This window comes from Schistocerca serialis, chromosome 2, assembly GCF_023864345.2.
Source record: "Schistocerca serialis cubense isolate TAMUIC-IGC-003099 chromosome 2, iqSchSeri2.2, whole genome shotgun sequence".
Taxonomy (NCBI): Eukaryota; Metazoa; Arthropoda; class Insecta; order Orthoptera; family Acrididae; genus Schistocerca; species Schistocerca serialis.
The window spans coordinates 668,227,170-668,245,098 of record NC_064639.1 but is presented as its reverse complement, the minus strand read 5'-3'; the positions used below and the strand labels follow the sequence as shown (position 1 = coordinate 668,245,098).

Sequence of the window (17,929 nt, the reverse complement as noted above, 5' to 3'; positions counted from 1 at the left end):
TGGACTCCTTTGAAATACGAGTAGTAGCAACGGTCTAAGACTGCAGTGAGCTCATCTGTCATTATGGGTGTCGAGAGGAAGTCTAATCAGTCCACAGTATTGGGTTATTTCGTCAAAGAATGTGCACCCAAGCCGCGTGGGATTAGCCGAGCGGTCTAAGGCGCTGCAGTCATGGACTGTGCGGCTGATCCCGGCGGAGGTTCGAGTCCTCCCTCGGGCATGGGTGTGTGTGTTTGTCCTTAGGATAATTTAGGTTAAGTAGTGTGTAAGCTTAGGGACTGATGACCTTAGCAGTTAAGTCCCATAAGATTTCACACACATTTGAACATTTTGAATGTGCATCCAAAGTCGTAGGCTGTTTCCGATTCATCCACTGTAATTCCATCCTTACCACCCATGAAAGGTACACACATTGCAGCCAGTGGACTTCCCACGTCGACAGCAGTTTGCAAACTAGTTCCTACAGAAATATGATCATTTCCTGTTTAAATGCTTGACACGGAAAGGTCATATTTACAGGAGATGTTCAGCACTAGGAATCAAGTCAGATGTTGATTTCAACGCATTTGACCGAGAGTAAATCCTGACAAAAAATGCCAGATAAACCGGTAGGCTGGGTGAATTCTGTTGTTAAGTATCTACCAGAAATGGACAACGAGGTGTTGGATGTCCATGAATTATCCAACACTGCTAGAGTCATGATTTACCAGCACTGTAGAAACCAGAAAAGAAGCGATTCACAGTGGAGTACGATGCTGAAGAGCACATGCTTCATTGCACAATGCGGTAAATGGAACGACAAGTTCACGATCTGCACCAAAATTATTTTTGAGGCCTAAAAATTTAGTAATATGTCGCATAAAGAAAGTTTTTATCGTGAACCAAGATTCACCTATATGTGTAAAACTGAGGGTAGATAACTTAGTATAGGTTGTACCATGGTTGGCACTGTTCCAACGCATGACCTACGTTGGCGATTTACGAGACCGCTGCCAGAAAGAATGCTTATCTGTGGGCCAGCAATGAGGAAATGGACAGCGACGGTACGGGGCGGGAGGAGGATGCACACAGTTGTGACGGCTTGTCTAGTAAACAGGCGTCCGCAGCCGCCCTGGCACGTGTCTGTGAGTTTATGTTCTGAAAGACTGCGTACTGGGCGTCTGTATCACGCTGGGCCTGTGCGATGGAAGAATGGGAATGTGTGGCGTGTGTGTGCGAGCATCGGCTGCTGTTGCTCTATGTGCTAAAAGGTACTGTCATACACGCTGAGTTCCGTCTTGGACGGCAGTGAGCTGCACTGAGTCCGCCGAATGACCGTATAACTGTATTAAGGCACATAGTGTTTCTTTGGGCGCTGTCGCTTCTGCTTGCTATTTTCTGAAACTGGGTTCCACTCACATAATTAACTTCTGTATCAGCTACTGGGATGTGTGCTGATATTTGCGCTGGTCAGCAGCTGAAATAAAAGGAAAAAAATTATTGAATTGCCTTGATGTTAAGAACAGTGATTACCGGCTATTAATTATAGTCTGTTGCAGGTTCGATTTCCTCTCTCTTTATTACTTGAAACAATCGATGTGCTAAATTCGCGCCAAACGTCGAAAGGAGAATGACGCCGATACAGCACTTAGTGAACAAGGGAAGTTAACGTTGCTTTGCCTTATAGCCTATTATCATGAATGTACCGTATCTATTATAACAGCATTTTCTAATATTAATTGGACGTGTCGAAAACTGTTTTCCTTGTGTTTGATGTAACAGTCTCTAAGCAGCTTCGTTCCCTATGTTTATGTATTAATGTACGCAAGAGGACCATATGATCAAAAGTTTCCTTTGGTAGTTATGGTTGCGTGTGTGTATTGCCTGGTTTTCAGTTTACCCGTCTACAACTAAGCCGCAGTTTCCGGCCTCTCTTAACCAAAGTGTATCTCCCTCAAGGACGTTGTGGGTCATACGGCACTGTTAAGTATTAGTCGTCAGTTTTTTGATAACTAAAGCGTTAATTCTTTCTTCAGAAGAGAATTTTTTTGACTGTTGCATTATGTGCCAGCCTTCCTTTTTTCTAATATTGTGTTGTCTGAATTCACCGTCACTGTCAAATCTGTTTAAATAATTGAAAGACATTTCGGTTAAAGCTGTCTTGTTGAGAGGTTATTTGCTGGACTGTTTTCTTAAATGATCCATGTAAGTAAAAGATTAAGTCTTTTAAACAGTCCTGACTTGTTCTTAAAAGTGTCAATGCGAAATTTAATAAAAGTTTCAGAAATGTTTTATGTAAAAAGTGTGACCCAAGCTCAGCTCAGTCAATCGCTCCACCCTTTTAATCCTGATGGTCCAGCACTCTACAACGTTTCGATGAAAAAAAAAAAAAAAAAAAGAATGTATGCTTATCCTTAAGAGGCCGGCCACGGTTGCTCGAAGAGATGGAGTGCAGGGTGTTTCAGAGTCTTTGCATCAAACGTCTATGGATGATAGATCACGCCTTGGAGACCAACTTTTGCTAGAAACGAAATGTTCACTGTGCTCTCTGGAAACACTAGGCGCCCTTTTTGTGTTGGTTATTCCCCTGAGACGTGGCATGGAGTATGCACTCTGTGGCATGTGTATGCCTATGTGTTGCCTATAGTCCAGTCATCCGTACGAAAGGGGATAGGCCCAGCAAAATTAAAGTTCCTGGTCCGCTTCTAAAATATCTTTCTACCCTTAGAGACACTTGTTCTTAAGGTTTTAGAGTTGAAGATAACTGTCAGTTTACTGAGTTAGGCAGTATGCAGCACACCTGGTTGGTAGGCCCTGTTAGTTCCGGGAAATCTCTTCACCCTAGGGCCGGCGAATACTAAAGGATGCCTAGCTTCACTGGAGAGCGTCAGCTGACATTTTGTATGCAATGTAAGTTGTTCCGCATGACGCTACCGTCACCACTAGACGTTTGGCGCAAAGGCTTTGGAACACCCCGTGCTGTACTGCACCGTCAGATGTAGTGAGACATTTTCGACAACTTTAAGTGATACTTCATTAGTAATAATGCAGTCACACACAGTATAATCCACTATGTAACGTTATCGAATCAGGCAAACAGTATGTGCCGTTGTGCTGTAAATGATAGAATATCTCAGTTTTGTACAAATATAATAGTTAAGATAGAGACGATTTGCCCTGGCCCTCCTGCTATCCGACAACCAGCTCACGAAGTCAGTGAGTGGAATGTTTACTGTGGAATCCAAACAACAGCACGATTTGCTGTTATTCATAAATACGAAGTGGTAATAGCCCACAAAAATTATGTTACCGAACTGAGGTCCAATTCCAAGTCTTTGTTTCACCAGACCTCAGACACAATTCTTTCCTCACTTAAGTAACGAAAAGGTTTCTGCATGTTTCTAGTTCATCACTGGAATAATTTTGTGGCTACGTAATCTTCCTGTCAGTACGTTCCGGGCAACTGGTTGTCGCAGTGAACAGAGAGCCTCTTTTTCTGCTTGAGAGCGTGTCTTTTCACATATGCCTACGAAGGATATTTTTCAAAAATAAAATTCTTACATCTATATTGTTACCAGACACCGCAGTGAATGTCATTGAAGGCGCTTGAACTTGTGTGTGCACAGGAATTTAGTCCCATATATCAAACTTATTATTTCTGTAACGTATAGATGCAATATAAAATATTCCGACTTTTAAGGTCCCGAAACTGTTATTAAACACTTGTGGTATGCAACACTGTTTTTGTATTTAACATCTCTTATGACTTGTTATCGACGTGATGTTATTCCTCCGCACTCTGCATTTAATAATGAAAATCCAGACTTCATATAGTAGGAAAAAATGGCCCTGAAAGAGAGGTAATGGAGGGCGCAGATAGATACAGATCAACGAAATGTAGGCAATTGTCCCTACTGCTGTAGTACCGATAAATGTCTAGAAATACTACGGTACACGATCTCTACATGAACGAATGTATTGCACAAATGCACAATTCTCATTAGCCACAAGGTTCTTTTCCCACAGTAGTGCACTATGTCTTATCAACATTAATGACATTATACAGGCACTTGGCTCTGAAAGGAGCAGTAGCTGGCAAAAGATGTACAACTTGATGAATATTAGAACAGGTGAAACACGATTATCAAGGGATTTGGACGTAATAGGTAGTCAGAAGACTCAGATTAATAACTAGGGAAAAAGATGACGATGAAGAAGAAGAAAAATAACTGATGGACGCACCGAAGGCTTCTAACTATATCCTCTATACCTCTACGTGCAGTAGATTACACAGTTTTCAAAGTACAGGTGAATCCAAAAGAAGTGGTTGAAACATCTGAAATTTTATACAGCTTGCTCTGTTACCTTGCCCCTCCTGGTAACGTTACAAATAGACTTTCTCATCACTTCTTTCCCGCCATCTATTTTTTATGTACAATTCGAGCTCCTTATTCTAAACTAAATGAAATCGCTCCAATTGGCGACCCGAACGATCTGACACATGTATGGAGAGTGAGCAGACAGTGTAGAAGGCCAGACAGGCGCTCTCCTGACGCCCTCGCTCCATGTGGACACGCATTGTTCCGCTGCTCTCCTCCTGGAACCTAATTTTAGACCCAACATACTTGATATGTGGTTGTCCTTGACATAACGCTGCTCTGTCACGACCCTCATTTTCATCGTTAAGAGTGTCCGTCAATTCTGAGATGGCTGCACAGACCAGTGGGGCGCTGGATATGAGAACTCACTGTGAGGCCTCCAAACATGTACACAACCATCGCTACGCCGGTGTCAAGTAGATTCGTATCTACAGACAATTTGATTTCGTCTGTTGCAGTGCAACGTACACTGTCATGGCAACACTACAAACAGAGATTATATTGGAAGGATATCAACAGCAGGGCACACATTGGGCTAGTGTATACATGTTCTTTCATTAGTATCTTGGTCGACACTATGACTTGTGTCAGTCTTGCTCCTTTGGCCTGAATTGTGCACAACTAAAGAGTACAATGCGCAGTGTTGCTTCTTCAGCCTGGTTGTGAATAACCAAATAGTTGGATCCTTTTAAATCGATTTTATGATTCCTCATTCTAAGAATCTGCGAAGGAGTTTGAAAAGTCGTTGCGATGTCTGTGTGCTCTCGCACCCTGCTGTCGGCAGTGGCACTGGAAATGTAAATATCTGTACCTTCCTTACGACTGGATATACTCTTCCCTTTGCTATCTCAGTACTCCAAGTCAAATCCATACCCTTCTTACAATGGTCAGCGAAGAGTTTCTTTTCAACAGTCAAATGTTCATCGTCTGTCATAGAGGCGACGCATGTCACACTGTCCAGTCTGTCCCTGGCACAAGCTACTCCTCTGCCCTCTTGTCGCCGTTGTGTGTGTCTCCTAATGAGTAACGGGGAATTGCACACAGCTTTAGTGCAGTTCCGTACGGCACTGTATTAGCCACACAACTATCTACCTGTGATGCAACTTTCTGCAGAGTTCTCCAGCAACTTGACCATTTTCCTTAGAGCGTAATTACCACCAAGTCTTCAGAACCTGATGGCTGAGTTACCTTTTTTCTGTCGGAAGGTCTAATGCACTGAGGTGACCTTATTTTGCCCAGCAACTCAAAAGTCGTTGGAAGTCCGCTGCAGAAATACTGAGGCATGCTGCCTCTCTAGCAGTCCATAATTGTCGAACTGTTGCCGGTTCTGGATTTTGTGCACGAACTGACCTATCGATTACGTCCCATAAATGTTCGATGGGATTCATGTCTGATGATCTGGATGGCCAAATCATACGCTCTAATTGTCCAGGATATTCTTCGCAAACAATTGCGGCCCAGTGACATGATGCATTGTCATCCATAAAACTCCCATCGTTGTATGGAAACGTGATGTTCATAAATGGCTGCAAATGGTCTCCAAGTAGCCAAATATAACTATTTCTAGGCAGTGATCGGTTCAGATGGAACAGAAGACAGTACATTCCATGAAAACACAGCCCACACCATTATGGAGCCACCACCAGCTTGCACAGTGCCTTGTTGACAACTTGGGTCTATGGCTTCATGGGGTCTGCGCCACACGGTAACCCTACCATCAGTCCTTACCAACTGAAATCGGGACTCATCTGACCAGGCCACGGTTTTCTAGTCATCTAAGGGTCAACCGATATGGTCACAAGGTCAGGAGAGGTGTTGCAGGCGATGTAGTGCTGTTAGCAAAGGCACTCACGTGGGTCGTCTGCTGTCATAGCCATTAACGCCAAATTTCGTCGCACTATCTCAACAGATACACGTTCCACATTTATTTCTGCGATTATTTCAAGCAGTGTTGCTTGTCTGTTAGCACTGACAGTTCTGCGCAAACGCCGCTGCTCTCTGCCGTCGTCCACTGAGTTGTCTGTGGTAAGAGGTAATGTCTGAAATTTTGGATTCTCGGTAGACTCTTGGCACTGTGGATCTCGGAATGTTAAATTCCCTAAAATTTTCCAAAATGGAATGTCCTACACCTCTAGCTCCAACAATTATGCCATGTTCAACGTAGGGCTGCGGTTAAAATATCAGTATTTCTCCAGGATATATATATATTTATAGGCGATATTTATTTCATCGATTTATCGATATCCAAATGGCAATATCGAGTGCCGATATTTTTATTTTACACTTTTTCCGCCATTTTCGATAAATATTTGACGTTGTTCTTTTGGAATTGTAGTTGTGTGTGAAGTAGTCTTACTACTTTTTGAGATTTCATCACGTCCAGTCTTTTCTCTTTGACTTTGTGAAGCAAGTATAGATGGCACACAGAAGAAGTCCGTTTGCATTGGGAGGTGCCGATGTGAATGGAATAACAATATATCCAATGTGAAGAAGAGCTCACCAGTTACGTAAAAAAAAAAATTGTTTTAACGCAACTAGTGTGCTATTTTTCACATCGGCATTCTTCAAAAGCAGTTGCTGAAACTGAAAGACAAAAATCTAAATGACAAGATTGGTCTTTGCGGCAGGAGACGTGTGAGAGGAAATGTTGACGTAATCGGCGCTAGCCGCCACCAACAGAAACTGCGACGTTTAACTTCCCCCGCGCAGTTTTGACACCAGATGTGCTAGATCAATGGCGTTTGCAGAAATGAAAAAACAGGGAAGTCGACATGAAATCCGATACATAACGAAACAGAACGACGGACCCATCGGACACCTTTTATAGTGCCAGTTACCTGTAGGTACCATTGTTAGCGAAGTGGTTATCGCAAAGAGTGAATGTGCATCTTTTCCCTTTCAATTCTTGCTCTGAAAGGGATAAGCAGGCTGCTAGCTTGCTGATACACAGAATATCTAATAATAAATCAATACTTAAATTTACAACTCTAAAACTGGCAGTATATTTACAATGTACAACCGATATTTTTTTGGTGGGTATGTCAATATATTTACTGTCAATATATCGATGTATCTGGTGCCTGACATTTTTAAAAATATCAGCAGTCCTAGTTCAGGGTCTGTTAACTCCCGTCGTGCAGACATAATCACGTCGTAAACCTTCTCACATGAGTGAACTGTGCACAAATGATAGCTGCGCCACTGCATTGCCCTTTTATAGCTTGTGCACAGGACACTACCATCACCTGCGGGCCTATATGTGCATACCGCTATCCCATAACTATTGTCACCTCAGTGTATTTTGTGATAAATCATTTCAAAGGAAAAACTAGAAAAGCCTGTCGCCCCAAAATACGCATCTTTAGGTGACGAAAACTAGTTTTTAACTGGGAGTTAACAAGAGACTTCTTATAACAGGTTCATACAAAGATCTTCCGCTACAAGAAACCGTGTTATTAAATCGCTATCCGGGAATCAAGTACCAGTTGCAGGTTGCCTACCTACCGGCTTCCATGGATAAAAAAAAATTTTGATTTTCAATATTTCATGTAATTACTGACAAAATTTAAAAAGCTAACATAATCTTCTAGTTGAGAGGTACAATCTTACGTTAAAAGTTTCACACAACAGGGCAAGTATTACAGTTAGAAACTGGGTTTCCCTTGGTGCAGCAGATGACTCGCAGATACCCGGATTTATTCATCCAGTATTTGAGAATGACACCACTTACGGACATCCAAAAAACTTTACACACAATTTCAAGTCTTTGCTTGACTTCTTCATTCCATAATCTTTTCCGCAAAATGATGAAAGGAAAACAGTTTACCGCTTACTAAATTTTTGCTGCCCATGCAGTCTAGTTTCAGCATCAGAAATGATAATTTATTACTCCTTTACTAACGGCACAGTTTGCACACAGTATGTACCGATATCACTGAATATATCTGCAAATTTTATATCATTGGACGACATGTAATTCAGGAGAAATTACGTCATAAACATTGAGATGCATGAAAAAATAGCTTTTGCTTGTAAACGAGCGCAAATTACCCAAACCATATTCGTCCAGTGTTTCATAATAAGCATTTAACGACTTCCAATTAGCGCAATTTGAAACTTTCCTGTAGTTTTTCTCGCTTACATATCAAATATTTAACACACACATCAAAACAATTCTGCAGCACCCGGTTCCCAGAACTCCTGAAGATAGACGGTGACTGTGGATATTGTAGCACAGACACAGTCCCATTGACTGTTCAGAGATGTCACTAAACCCGTCCAAAGATGTAAACAACCATGCATGAGCAGCACCTATTAGACGGAGGGGGTTCGACAGCCGATCAGTTCCAGTAATTCCGCCAGGAAGGAGGTACACGGCTCGTGTTGTCTGTAGTTCAAACATGCCTACACGGTCAACACCGCGGCTCGATCGCGGCCGCATTGTTACTTTGTCCCAGGAAGGGCTCTCAACAAAGGAAGTGCCCAGGCGTCTCTGGCTGAACCAAATCGATGTTCTTCGGACATGTGGGAGATACAGAGAGACTGTCGATGACAAGCCTCGCTCAGGCCGCCCAAGGGCTACTACTGCAGCGGATGACTGCTACCTACGCATTACGGCTCGGAGGACCCCTGACAGCAACGCTACCGTGTTGAATAATGCTTTTCGTGCAGCCACAGGACGTCGTGTTACGACTCAAACTGTGCACAGTAGGCTACATAATGCGTAACTTACTCTCGACGTCCATGGCGAGGTCCATCTTTGCAACCACGACACCATGCAGGGCAGTACAGATGAGCCCAACAAGATGCCGAATGGACCGCTCAGGATTGACATCACGTTCTCTTCACCGACGAGTATTGCATATGCCTTCAACCAGACAATCGTCGGAGACGTGTTTGGAGGTAACACGGTCAGGCTGAACGTCTTAGACACACTGTCCAGCGACTGCAGCAAGGTGGAGGTTCGCCACTGTTGGCTCAAATGGCTCTGAGCACTATGGGACTAAACATCTGAGGTCATCAGTCCCCTAGAACTTAGAACTACTTAAACCTAACTAACCTAAGGACATCACACACATCCATGCCCGAGGCAGGATTCGAACCTGTCGCTGCTGTTTTGGGGTGGCATTATGTGGGGCCGATGTACGCCGCTGGTGGTCATGGAAGGCGCTGTAACAGCGTTACGATACGTGAATGCCATCCTCTGACCGAATGCAACCATTTCGGCAACATATTAGCGCGGTATTCGTCTTCATGGACGACAATTCGCACCCCCATCGTGCACTCGACTGAGTGGCCAGCATGTTCTCCAGACATGAACCCTATCAAACATGCCTGGGATGGATTGAAAAGGGCTGTTTATGCGCGACGTGACCCGCCAACCATTCTAAGGGATCTACGTCGAATCGCCGTTGAGGATTGGGACAATCTGGACCAAGAGTGCCTTGATGGACTCGTTGATAATATGCCACGACGAATGCAGGCATGCATGCTACTGGCTGTTAGAGGTACCGGTGTGTACAGCAATCTGGACCACCAACTCTGAAGGTCTCGCTGTATGATGGTACAACATGCAATGTGTTGTTTTGATGAGCAATAAAAAGGGCGGAAGTGATATTTATGTTGATCTCTATTCCAATTTTCTGTACAGGTTCCTGAACTCTAGGAACCGAGGTGATGCAAAACTTTTTTGATGCGTGTATAATCAGATGTTTAAGCTGTTTTATACATGGGATTTTTCGATACTTGAAAGAATCAAGGGGTTACCTGTTTTCTCTAAACACAGTGCAGCCAGTGACACAGCCAGCCAGTGGATGCAAATCGCATGGCCAGCTTGTCGAACATCCAACTTGTCGGCTCAGTGCATTTTTCAGATGACGCGCATTTGTTTTGGTTGGGTGTACAAATAAGTAAAACATATTTTTCCCCAATTTATCAGCGAAAGGAAATAGCTTGGTTTAATCTAGGGGTTTAATGCTCTGCTGATTTTGCAACAAATAATCGGAATAATTACGCTTACGTCACGCTCATAACTTCAAACTATGTAACAAAAGTGTCGTATGAATAAAACAGGGAATGTACTTTATTTCCCGAATTTCAGAGAACATTCTCAAGTTTGCATGAATAAAACGAATCGGAGAATATATTCTACTTGAGAATGTACTCAGCTGTGTCACTGACATTTCCAGATGTTAGCTCTGAGCACCATGGTACTTAACATTTTAGGTCATCAATCCCCTAGAACTTAGAACTACTTAAACCTAGCTAACCTAAGGACATCACACACATCCATGCCCGAGGCAGGATTCGAACCTGCGACCGTAGCAGTCCCGCGGTTCCGGACTGCAGCGCCTAGAACCGCACGTCCACTGCGGCCGGCTTTTCCAGATGTTCATCATGTTTTCTCACGGCCGAAATTTGGTATCTCGTAATGTTAGAAAAAAGTAGGTGGATCAGAAAAACTAATAACTGGTTTATTACAAAGCTAGCGATCTGCTTCTCTTAACGAAACCACACGGGAGACCGCTTACGTACTTGATCCGCGAGTAGACCATTATGCATCATATTTAACTAAAATTATCTCGTGTAAGAAAATTGTGACAGGAGTTCCGGTTTTGAATAGATGAAAATGTCAGGTATCCTTAAAAATTTCCTTCACATAATGTGTTCATCGAACTTCAGTAACATAAATGTTCCCCGCCTATCGAAAATCCTCTACCACTGCAAGAAAATGCATTTTTGACAACTATCTGTAATCGTCTTAATAAATTGTTACCGCACTTAGTAGTAAAATCGAAACACAATAAACTGAATAGTTCGCCTGTTTCAGCAGATTGAATGAAATGTAAGATTACGCGTGTGTTCTGTGCCAGACGCGGCATACGACATTCACTGGTAAACTTCTCAAGGAGGGCGGGTAGTAACAACATAATTGAGAATGAACTGCCTCGTCAGAGAATAGGCTTCGATTTTTTAAATTAATGCCAAACTGAGAACTTTTTCAGATAACGTTCTTTTGCTCTAACAATCTTCTCTAGAGAATGTTCTCTTCTTCATCCATACGACTATGAAAGACTAAGTGCACTTAGTGACTGTGCAGGACAAAGTATGGGCAAAGGTATGAGCAAATATAAAACGTGGATCGGTTTGGAATCTGATAAAAAAAACACAACCTGAGATAGCTTTACGGGTGGGTGGTCGTATGTGGATTCTGTTAAACCTAGAGTATTAAAAGCTCGTCAAATTTACGATTGCAGTAAGATATAAAACAGGACATTTTGTACTTAATTTGGTATGTAACATAACGATGGAAATGTAATAATTGTAATTAACTAATGCATAACATATAAATTACGACTTCCTTTGAATAAAATGTGGAGTAATTAACTTTACGATGGTTTGGTAGCGAGGTACCGTTTGGCCCCCTTTAGTGTTCTAGGGTTAAGCAAAGTTCAGCGTTCTTTGCTCTCCAAGCCAGTTGTGTATTGTCTAATATGAATTCCCGTTAGGTTTTCGAAGGCGACAAACAAACATTTTTTTTCCGCTTCATACTTATACCTTTAAAACTAATCACGATTTTGATTGAATATTATCGACCTCATGTGTCAAAGTCCCGAGCAGATAATTCAAAGCAACAAAAGATGGTGATTCCCCACAGAATATGAGTTATTGCAGGAATCACAAACACGTGAACTGACAAGCTCCAATACGATTTCACAACTACTTGAAAGAAACTGATTATCTATTTGATCTGATATCAAAACTGAGCACTCATGTCTTGGCCACTGATTGGTTGGTGGAACTGCATCGATAAAACTTGAATCGATTCGTACACGCCGACTTACAAGTAACGAAGACCGGTACTGTACAATTGGCGTTCGGCTGAAATCGACCGATTAAATGAGGCGCAAAACTTAACATAGGCTACGGAACAGATTAATTTGTAACCACGATCTGTATTTGACATTCCCATTCGTTGGCTTTGCAAACTGTAAACCAATTTATCATCCTTAAACCTAACCTAGCTCTCGGACTACCCCAACGAAATCGACCGATGTCAGACGAACGACAGTTGCACGATACTCATTTTAGCGACTCTTGCCGAACGTGGGCTTGGATTTTATTGTTATTCCGCTAATAACTGATTTCCGTATTCATCTTTTAACCGATGCCACGTGCTTGTTTACAGTATCATATACTCCGTATTGTGTTCCTTGACAGTTCTTAGAGGATCGTATCACTATAGGCTTAGGAAACTGACAGCGTGTAGCCTACAGACTAATGTAATTACCATGTTGCTTTCTTTTTAACGAGGTCTTTCATCACATATCTAGGTATTTATATAATTGTTTCTCTCCTCGGGCACCCTGCGACCCATACCTTAGATACAAAGGAAAGTCGTGTGACCGTGGGCCTGCATGGAAATTTTGTAGCAGAGGATGAGGGAGGTTTTTAAAAAAACCCGTTTTCATGCAGGGTGTCAAATATAGTATGTGGAAACCTCTGGGAAATGGATAGAGGACTTAAAGAAAAACTAAAAAAGTTTATATAGCCTACCGATACACACATGGACTCAACCATGTAATACAGCAAATGTAGCCTCCTATGTTTATCTGTGGAATGCGTCAGTTAAATGATCTCATGCCATCTCCTGGGATAATTGCCAGTCAATGATTCTTTTTTTTTTTTTTTTTTTTTTTAAAAAAAAAAAATTCTGTAGTGTGTGTGCTAAATAAACATCTTGTAGACAGCACCTGATTACCTTTTGGGAGAACAGATGGTTCTAGCAGAGTGTGACTGACAAATTCAGCCTACTGCTTACGTTAAACCTGAATTTTACCATTAGGATTGAAACCTGCATTTCCCAGATAAATTATGGGACAGCAACACCTTGGCCTGCCCAGTCTCCTGGTCTCAGTCCATTGGATCTTAATTTTGTGGGCATTTAAAGAATGTAGTGTATTCAAAGCGTATTGCAGGTAACCAAACAAATGTAAGTCATGCAGCAATTGCTAAAGACACTATGTTTCCAATCACATTTGGCTACATAAATTCCAGAACAGCCTAAAACTGTGACTCAGGAAAAATCACAATCATTTTCAGATGTACTTGACAATTCTACTATAAGAAAATCTATACATCAGATTCCAGGGTGGGGGACTACGCCTGGTATGATAAAGTAACACAATTAGGCTCCCAGATATTTCTCAGAAAACTATTACAAGCCTTTCACAGTAGTGTTGAACACCACAACACCCTATCCTCATCAGCAAACCAAAAACCAGGTTTTTTAATTGATACGTACTTCTGTGAGATCTTTTCCAATTTTTCTTAATTGAAATTGTAGTTCTCTGTAATTCATTTCATTGGTCTTGCATCTGAAAGGCAGATGTTTTTATGAAGCCACTTATTTTGGCTATGTATATAGTTTTTAAAGATGAAGCTGATAATCAAAATAATGGAAATGTAACATGTTCTTACACCATTTTAATACACATTGCCTTTCATCAATATACTGTTAAATAATGACACACTACTTCCAGCCATGAATACTTTTCACAGTACTTTTGTAACGCCATAATGCAGTGTAACACTTAATTTCCTCTGTAACAATGAACACTGAGTCAACATAAGACTTTTGGCTATAAAACAGACTATAGGTGTTTGGCATAGTTAAAATAAAATGGCTGGGCACATCTAGGCAGGTAATGAGTTCATATCTCTGTTTACCAAATTAAGTGTGAACAGATCTGCTACTCTGAAGTGTTGTTACATGTTCATTTTAAAAAAAATTCTGATTACATCTTTCACACATCAATAACACAAGCTCATTACACTCCACACAAAATCGTCACAGTTGCCTACACCAAAACAGTTAAATTTAAGACATGTGACAAAAAATACAGTGTTGACAACTGGATGGCTTGACCCAAACTGTGAGCCATGTAACTAAAAATTTAAAAGTTATTTCAAAAGGCAATGTTCTTGTTGGGCATCAACATACATACCATATGACGGATCTGGTAACCAAAAGTGCTTGAATAATACTTGACAGCAATATGATCTCAGATAGTATCAATATATGACCAAAATTAAATCACTGGGCCACATCATCACAGAACTGTCTCCACGGTTAATGACAAGATGGAGTTACTGCACTTCATGAGCTTCATGTGCTTCAAGGACCACTTTTATTCACTTATTTATTGAATGCATGTACTATAAAGGCACAGAAGTGCTACATTGTTCACAGTTGCAAAGTATCAAAATTATAACCAATGTTACATTGAAATCCAGATATACACCATATGCCTGAAATGATTACTATACCTAAAATGACGAAAGTCATGGGATACATCCTAATATCGAGTCGGACCTCCTTTTGCCCAGCGTAGTGCAGCAACTCGATGTGACATGGACTTAACAATTTGTTGGAAGTCTTCTGCAGAAATATTGAGCCATGCTGCCTCTATCGCCATCTATAATTGTGAAAGTGTTGCTGGTGCATGATATTGTGCACAAAGTGACTTCTCGATTATGTCCCACAAGTGTTCAATGGGATTTGGGTCAGGTGATCTGGATGGCCAAATAATTCACTCAAGTTATCCAGAATGTTATTCAAAACTGTTCACAAACAATTGTGGTCCAGTGACATGGGGCACTGTCATCCATAAAATTTCCATTGTTGTTTGGGAACGTGAATTACATGAACAGCTGCAAATTGTCCGCTCCAGTCAATGACTAGCACAGTCAAATCATGGGAAAAAGTCCTTGCAATGTAAACACAGCACATGCCATAATGGAGCCACCACCAGGTCGTACAGTGCCTTGTTGACAACTTGTGTTGCGTCATACTTGAGCCCTACCATCAGCTCTTTCCAACTGAAAACAGGACTCATCTGATCAGGCAACTGTCTTCCAGTCATCTGGGGTCCGACCAATGTGGTCAAGAGGCCGGGAAAGACACTGCAGGCAATATGCTTTTAGCAAAGAAAGCACTCATATGGGTTGTCTGCTGCCGTAGCCCATTAATGCCAAATTTTGCCACCCTGCCCCACATTGATTTCTGTGGATATTTCACGCAGTTTTGGTTGTCTGTTAGCACTGACAACTCTACACAAATGTTACTGCTCTCACTCGTTAAGTGGAGGCTGTCGGCCACTGCATTGTCCATGGTGAGAGGTAATGCCAGGAATTTGGTATTCTCGGGGCAGTCTTGACATTGAGGATCTCAGAGTGTTGAGTTCCCATGTGCCTAGCTTTAACTACCATTTGCATTCAAAGTCTGTTAATTCCCATCATGCAGCCATAATCATGTTGGACACCTTTCCACATGAATCACCTGAGTACAAATGCCAGCTCCACCTATGCATTGTCCTTTTACACGTTGTGTACAAGATACTGCCACCATTTATATATCACCATCCCATGAATTGTCACCTTAATGTGCATGGAGTACATCATCACTTCCCTGTAAATACAAATTCTTCATCAGTTCTGTCTGGAGACACATTTATATCAATCTATGGCAGTGATGCAGAGGAAATAGCTGATTATATTGTGAATACTCTCAATATTCTAGAACCACATTTAGGTCAACTAGACAAATTGAACATCTTTAAAAAACAAAACTCATATTGTCTAGTTGAGAATCAAGTGAAGTCAAGTTCTAGAAGAAGTCAGTGCAGCCAAAGTCCTTGGACTAAATTTGGATAAGAATCAAAGGTGGCATACACATTTGAATTCCTAGCAAATAAATTATGAAGTCTTGTTTTTAATGTGGATATCATTTACTGCAACTGAGAAAAAATAGCATATCATATTCTTAATCTATTATTATGTATGATGAGATTTTATGGGGAAGGTGAAATAGCATTCCTCATATATTAAACTAGCATAAGATAATTGTTAGATGCATGTGTATCTTGTTACCAATTCTTTAGGAGACTACAGTTCTGGTCACCTTCCTGTACGTTATGAAATTATACTCTAAATGCTAGATTAAAACTGTCGGAGAGCAATTATTTTGTCCTGCACTTTAACTGCAATAAAGAAAAGTAGTTTTATGGAAAATCTGTTTTGTCATTGCCTGCTCTGTCCAAAGAATTAGGTTCGCTTTTGTGGCGTTAAACAACTTGCGACACTTCAGCTCACCAATTTCCTTCTCTGTTCATCGCTCAGTACTTTTATGACCATTTGTGCACACCTTTCTCAACCTTAATTCATCTCTAAGAATGCGGTAAACATTCAATTTCAGCATATTCCAATCATCTGCTATCATTCTTATGCTCAGGTATTTCTTCCTGTTGAAAGCTTTTCACACTTTCTCCACATTTGTAACATTCGGGGTGTTGATGAATGCCTGAAGCAATCGTTATCAGCAACATTTTCTCAGTCCTCCAAGAGCATCTTGTGCCATTCTCAAATTCTTGGCTGGGACAGCTTCATTCCTGAGGGCTATCTGAATTAGGCCCATCATTTCAGAGCCCGGTTTTTTGACTTTAACAAAAAATTTGATTGTGCATATCGCTTGTCAATTAACTGTTGCATCTCGAATCTCATTGGGTCACCAAAATACATTATGCACAACACGTGATCCTCACTCTGTCACTACCTAGAGGTGACTGAGCCAGGTTGCATTTGTTAGCCATGACCCCTCACCATTCTTCCCTACAAAAACACACCACTGTAGCCTTTCCTGTTCCCTAGAGACTTTTACCTTTGAAATTTTTGGGGCAAACCATACTCAGATTTCACAGCATATTGAAATGAAAATAGGTCACAAGCTAAGAGGCAAAAACATGCCGAGTGTTACACTAGGGCTTCTAAAAAGAAAGCTGCATGACATTCAGCACAATAAATAATAGTAGCAATTTTTGTATTCGAATAGTGGTGAAGCTTTACCACAAATTTTTCCATGTGCCTCTGTTGCCAGATACAATTACACTGATGGAAAAAGCAAGCCTATTTCCTCACTCATGGTAAATGACGTAGCTATTATGATCCTAAACAAGCGAGTGAATGGTATATCTGTCCTCTCAAGTGCTGGTTGCCCTGGGCTATTGAGATTCTGCATGGTGTTAAATAGAGTATGTGCAGGATATGGTGGCTGGTGCACACTGATCAGTATTCATCAGAAGCACTAGGAAAGTTCATTCATTTGTTCGGAGGGGGAGGTTGTTTACCTGCTTTCGGATAGCTGGCGACGGACAGAATCTAGGTGCACATCCTGCAGCCTTTCTCAAATTATTTTACAGAAACTATTTGCTTGAAAAAATTCATTTTTGTGTTACTTGTAACTTTATATGTCATCTTCATGATGACATGATCATCATTTCATTACTGGCCATAGTTATTGTTATATTTCCATAAGTACGACACTGCCTGAAATTAGAAAAATTTTACAATGAAAAATAGGGGGGTCACTATGATTTTGTTTTTGGTGCTTATTACATAATATGTTGATGCATACAAAACTTAGCTAACATATTGAATTTTTCTTTGGTGAAAGTCTCGATCTGTCACCAATCTCGTGAAAATTGATCTTACGCAACACACTCATTTGAGATATC

At 41.2% G+C, this 17,929-nt stretch overlaps 1 protein-coding gene across 1 annotated transcript in view; it reads left to right on the top strand.

Moving 5' to 3' along the window:
- The first annotated feature begins 1,124 nt into the window (after positions 1-1,124).
- Positions 1,125-17,929, top strand: part of LOC126457756 (beta-1,3-galactosyltransferase 5-like) — a 63,259-nt gene continuing 46,454 nt past the window's right edge. The window contains exon 1 of the mRNA XM_050094316.1: positions 1,125-1,250. Coding sequence (XP_049950273.1) covers positions 1,184-1,250 — 67 coding nt within the window. The 5' untranslated portion in view covers positions 1,125-1,183. The remainder of the gene's footprint in view (positions 1,251-17,929) is intronic.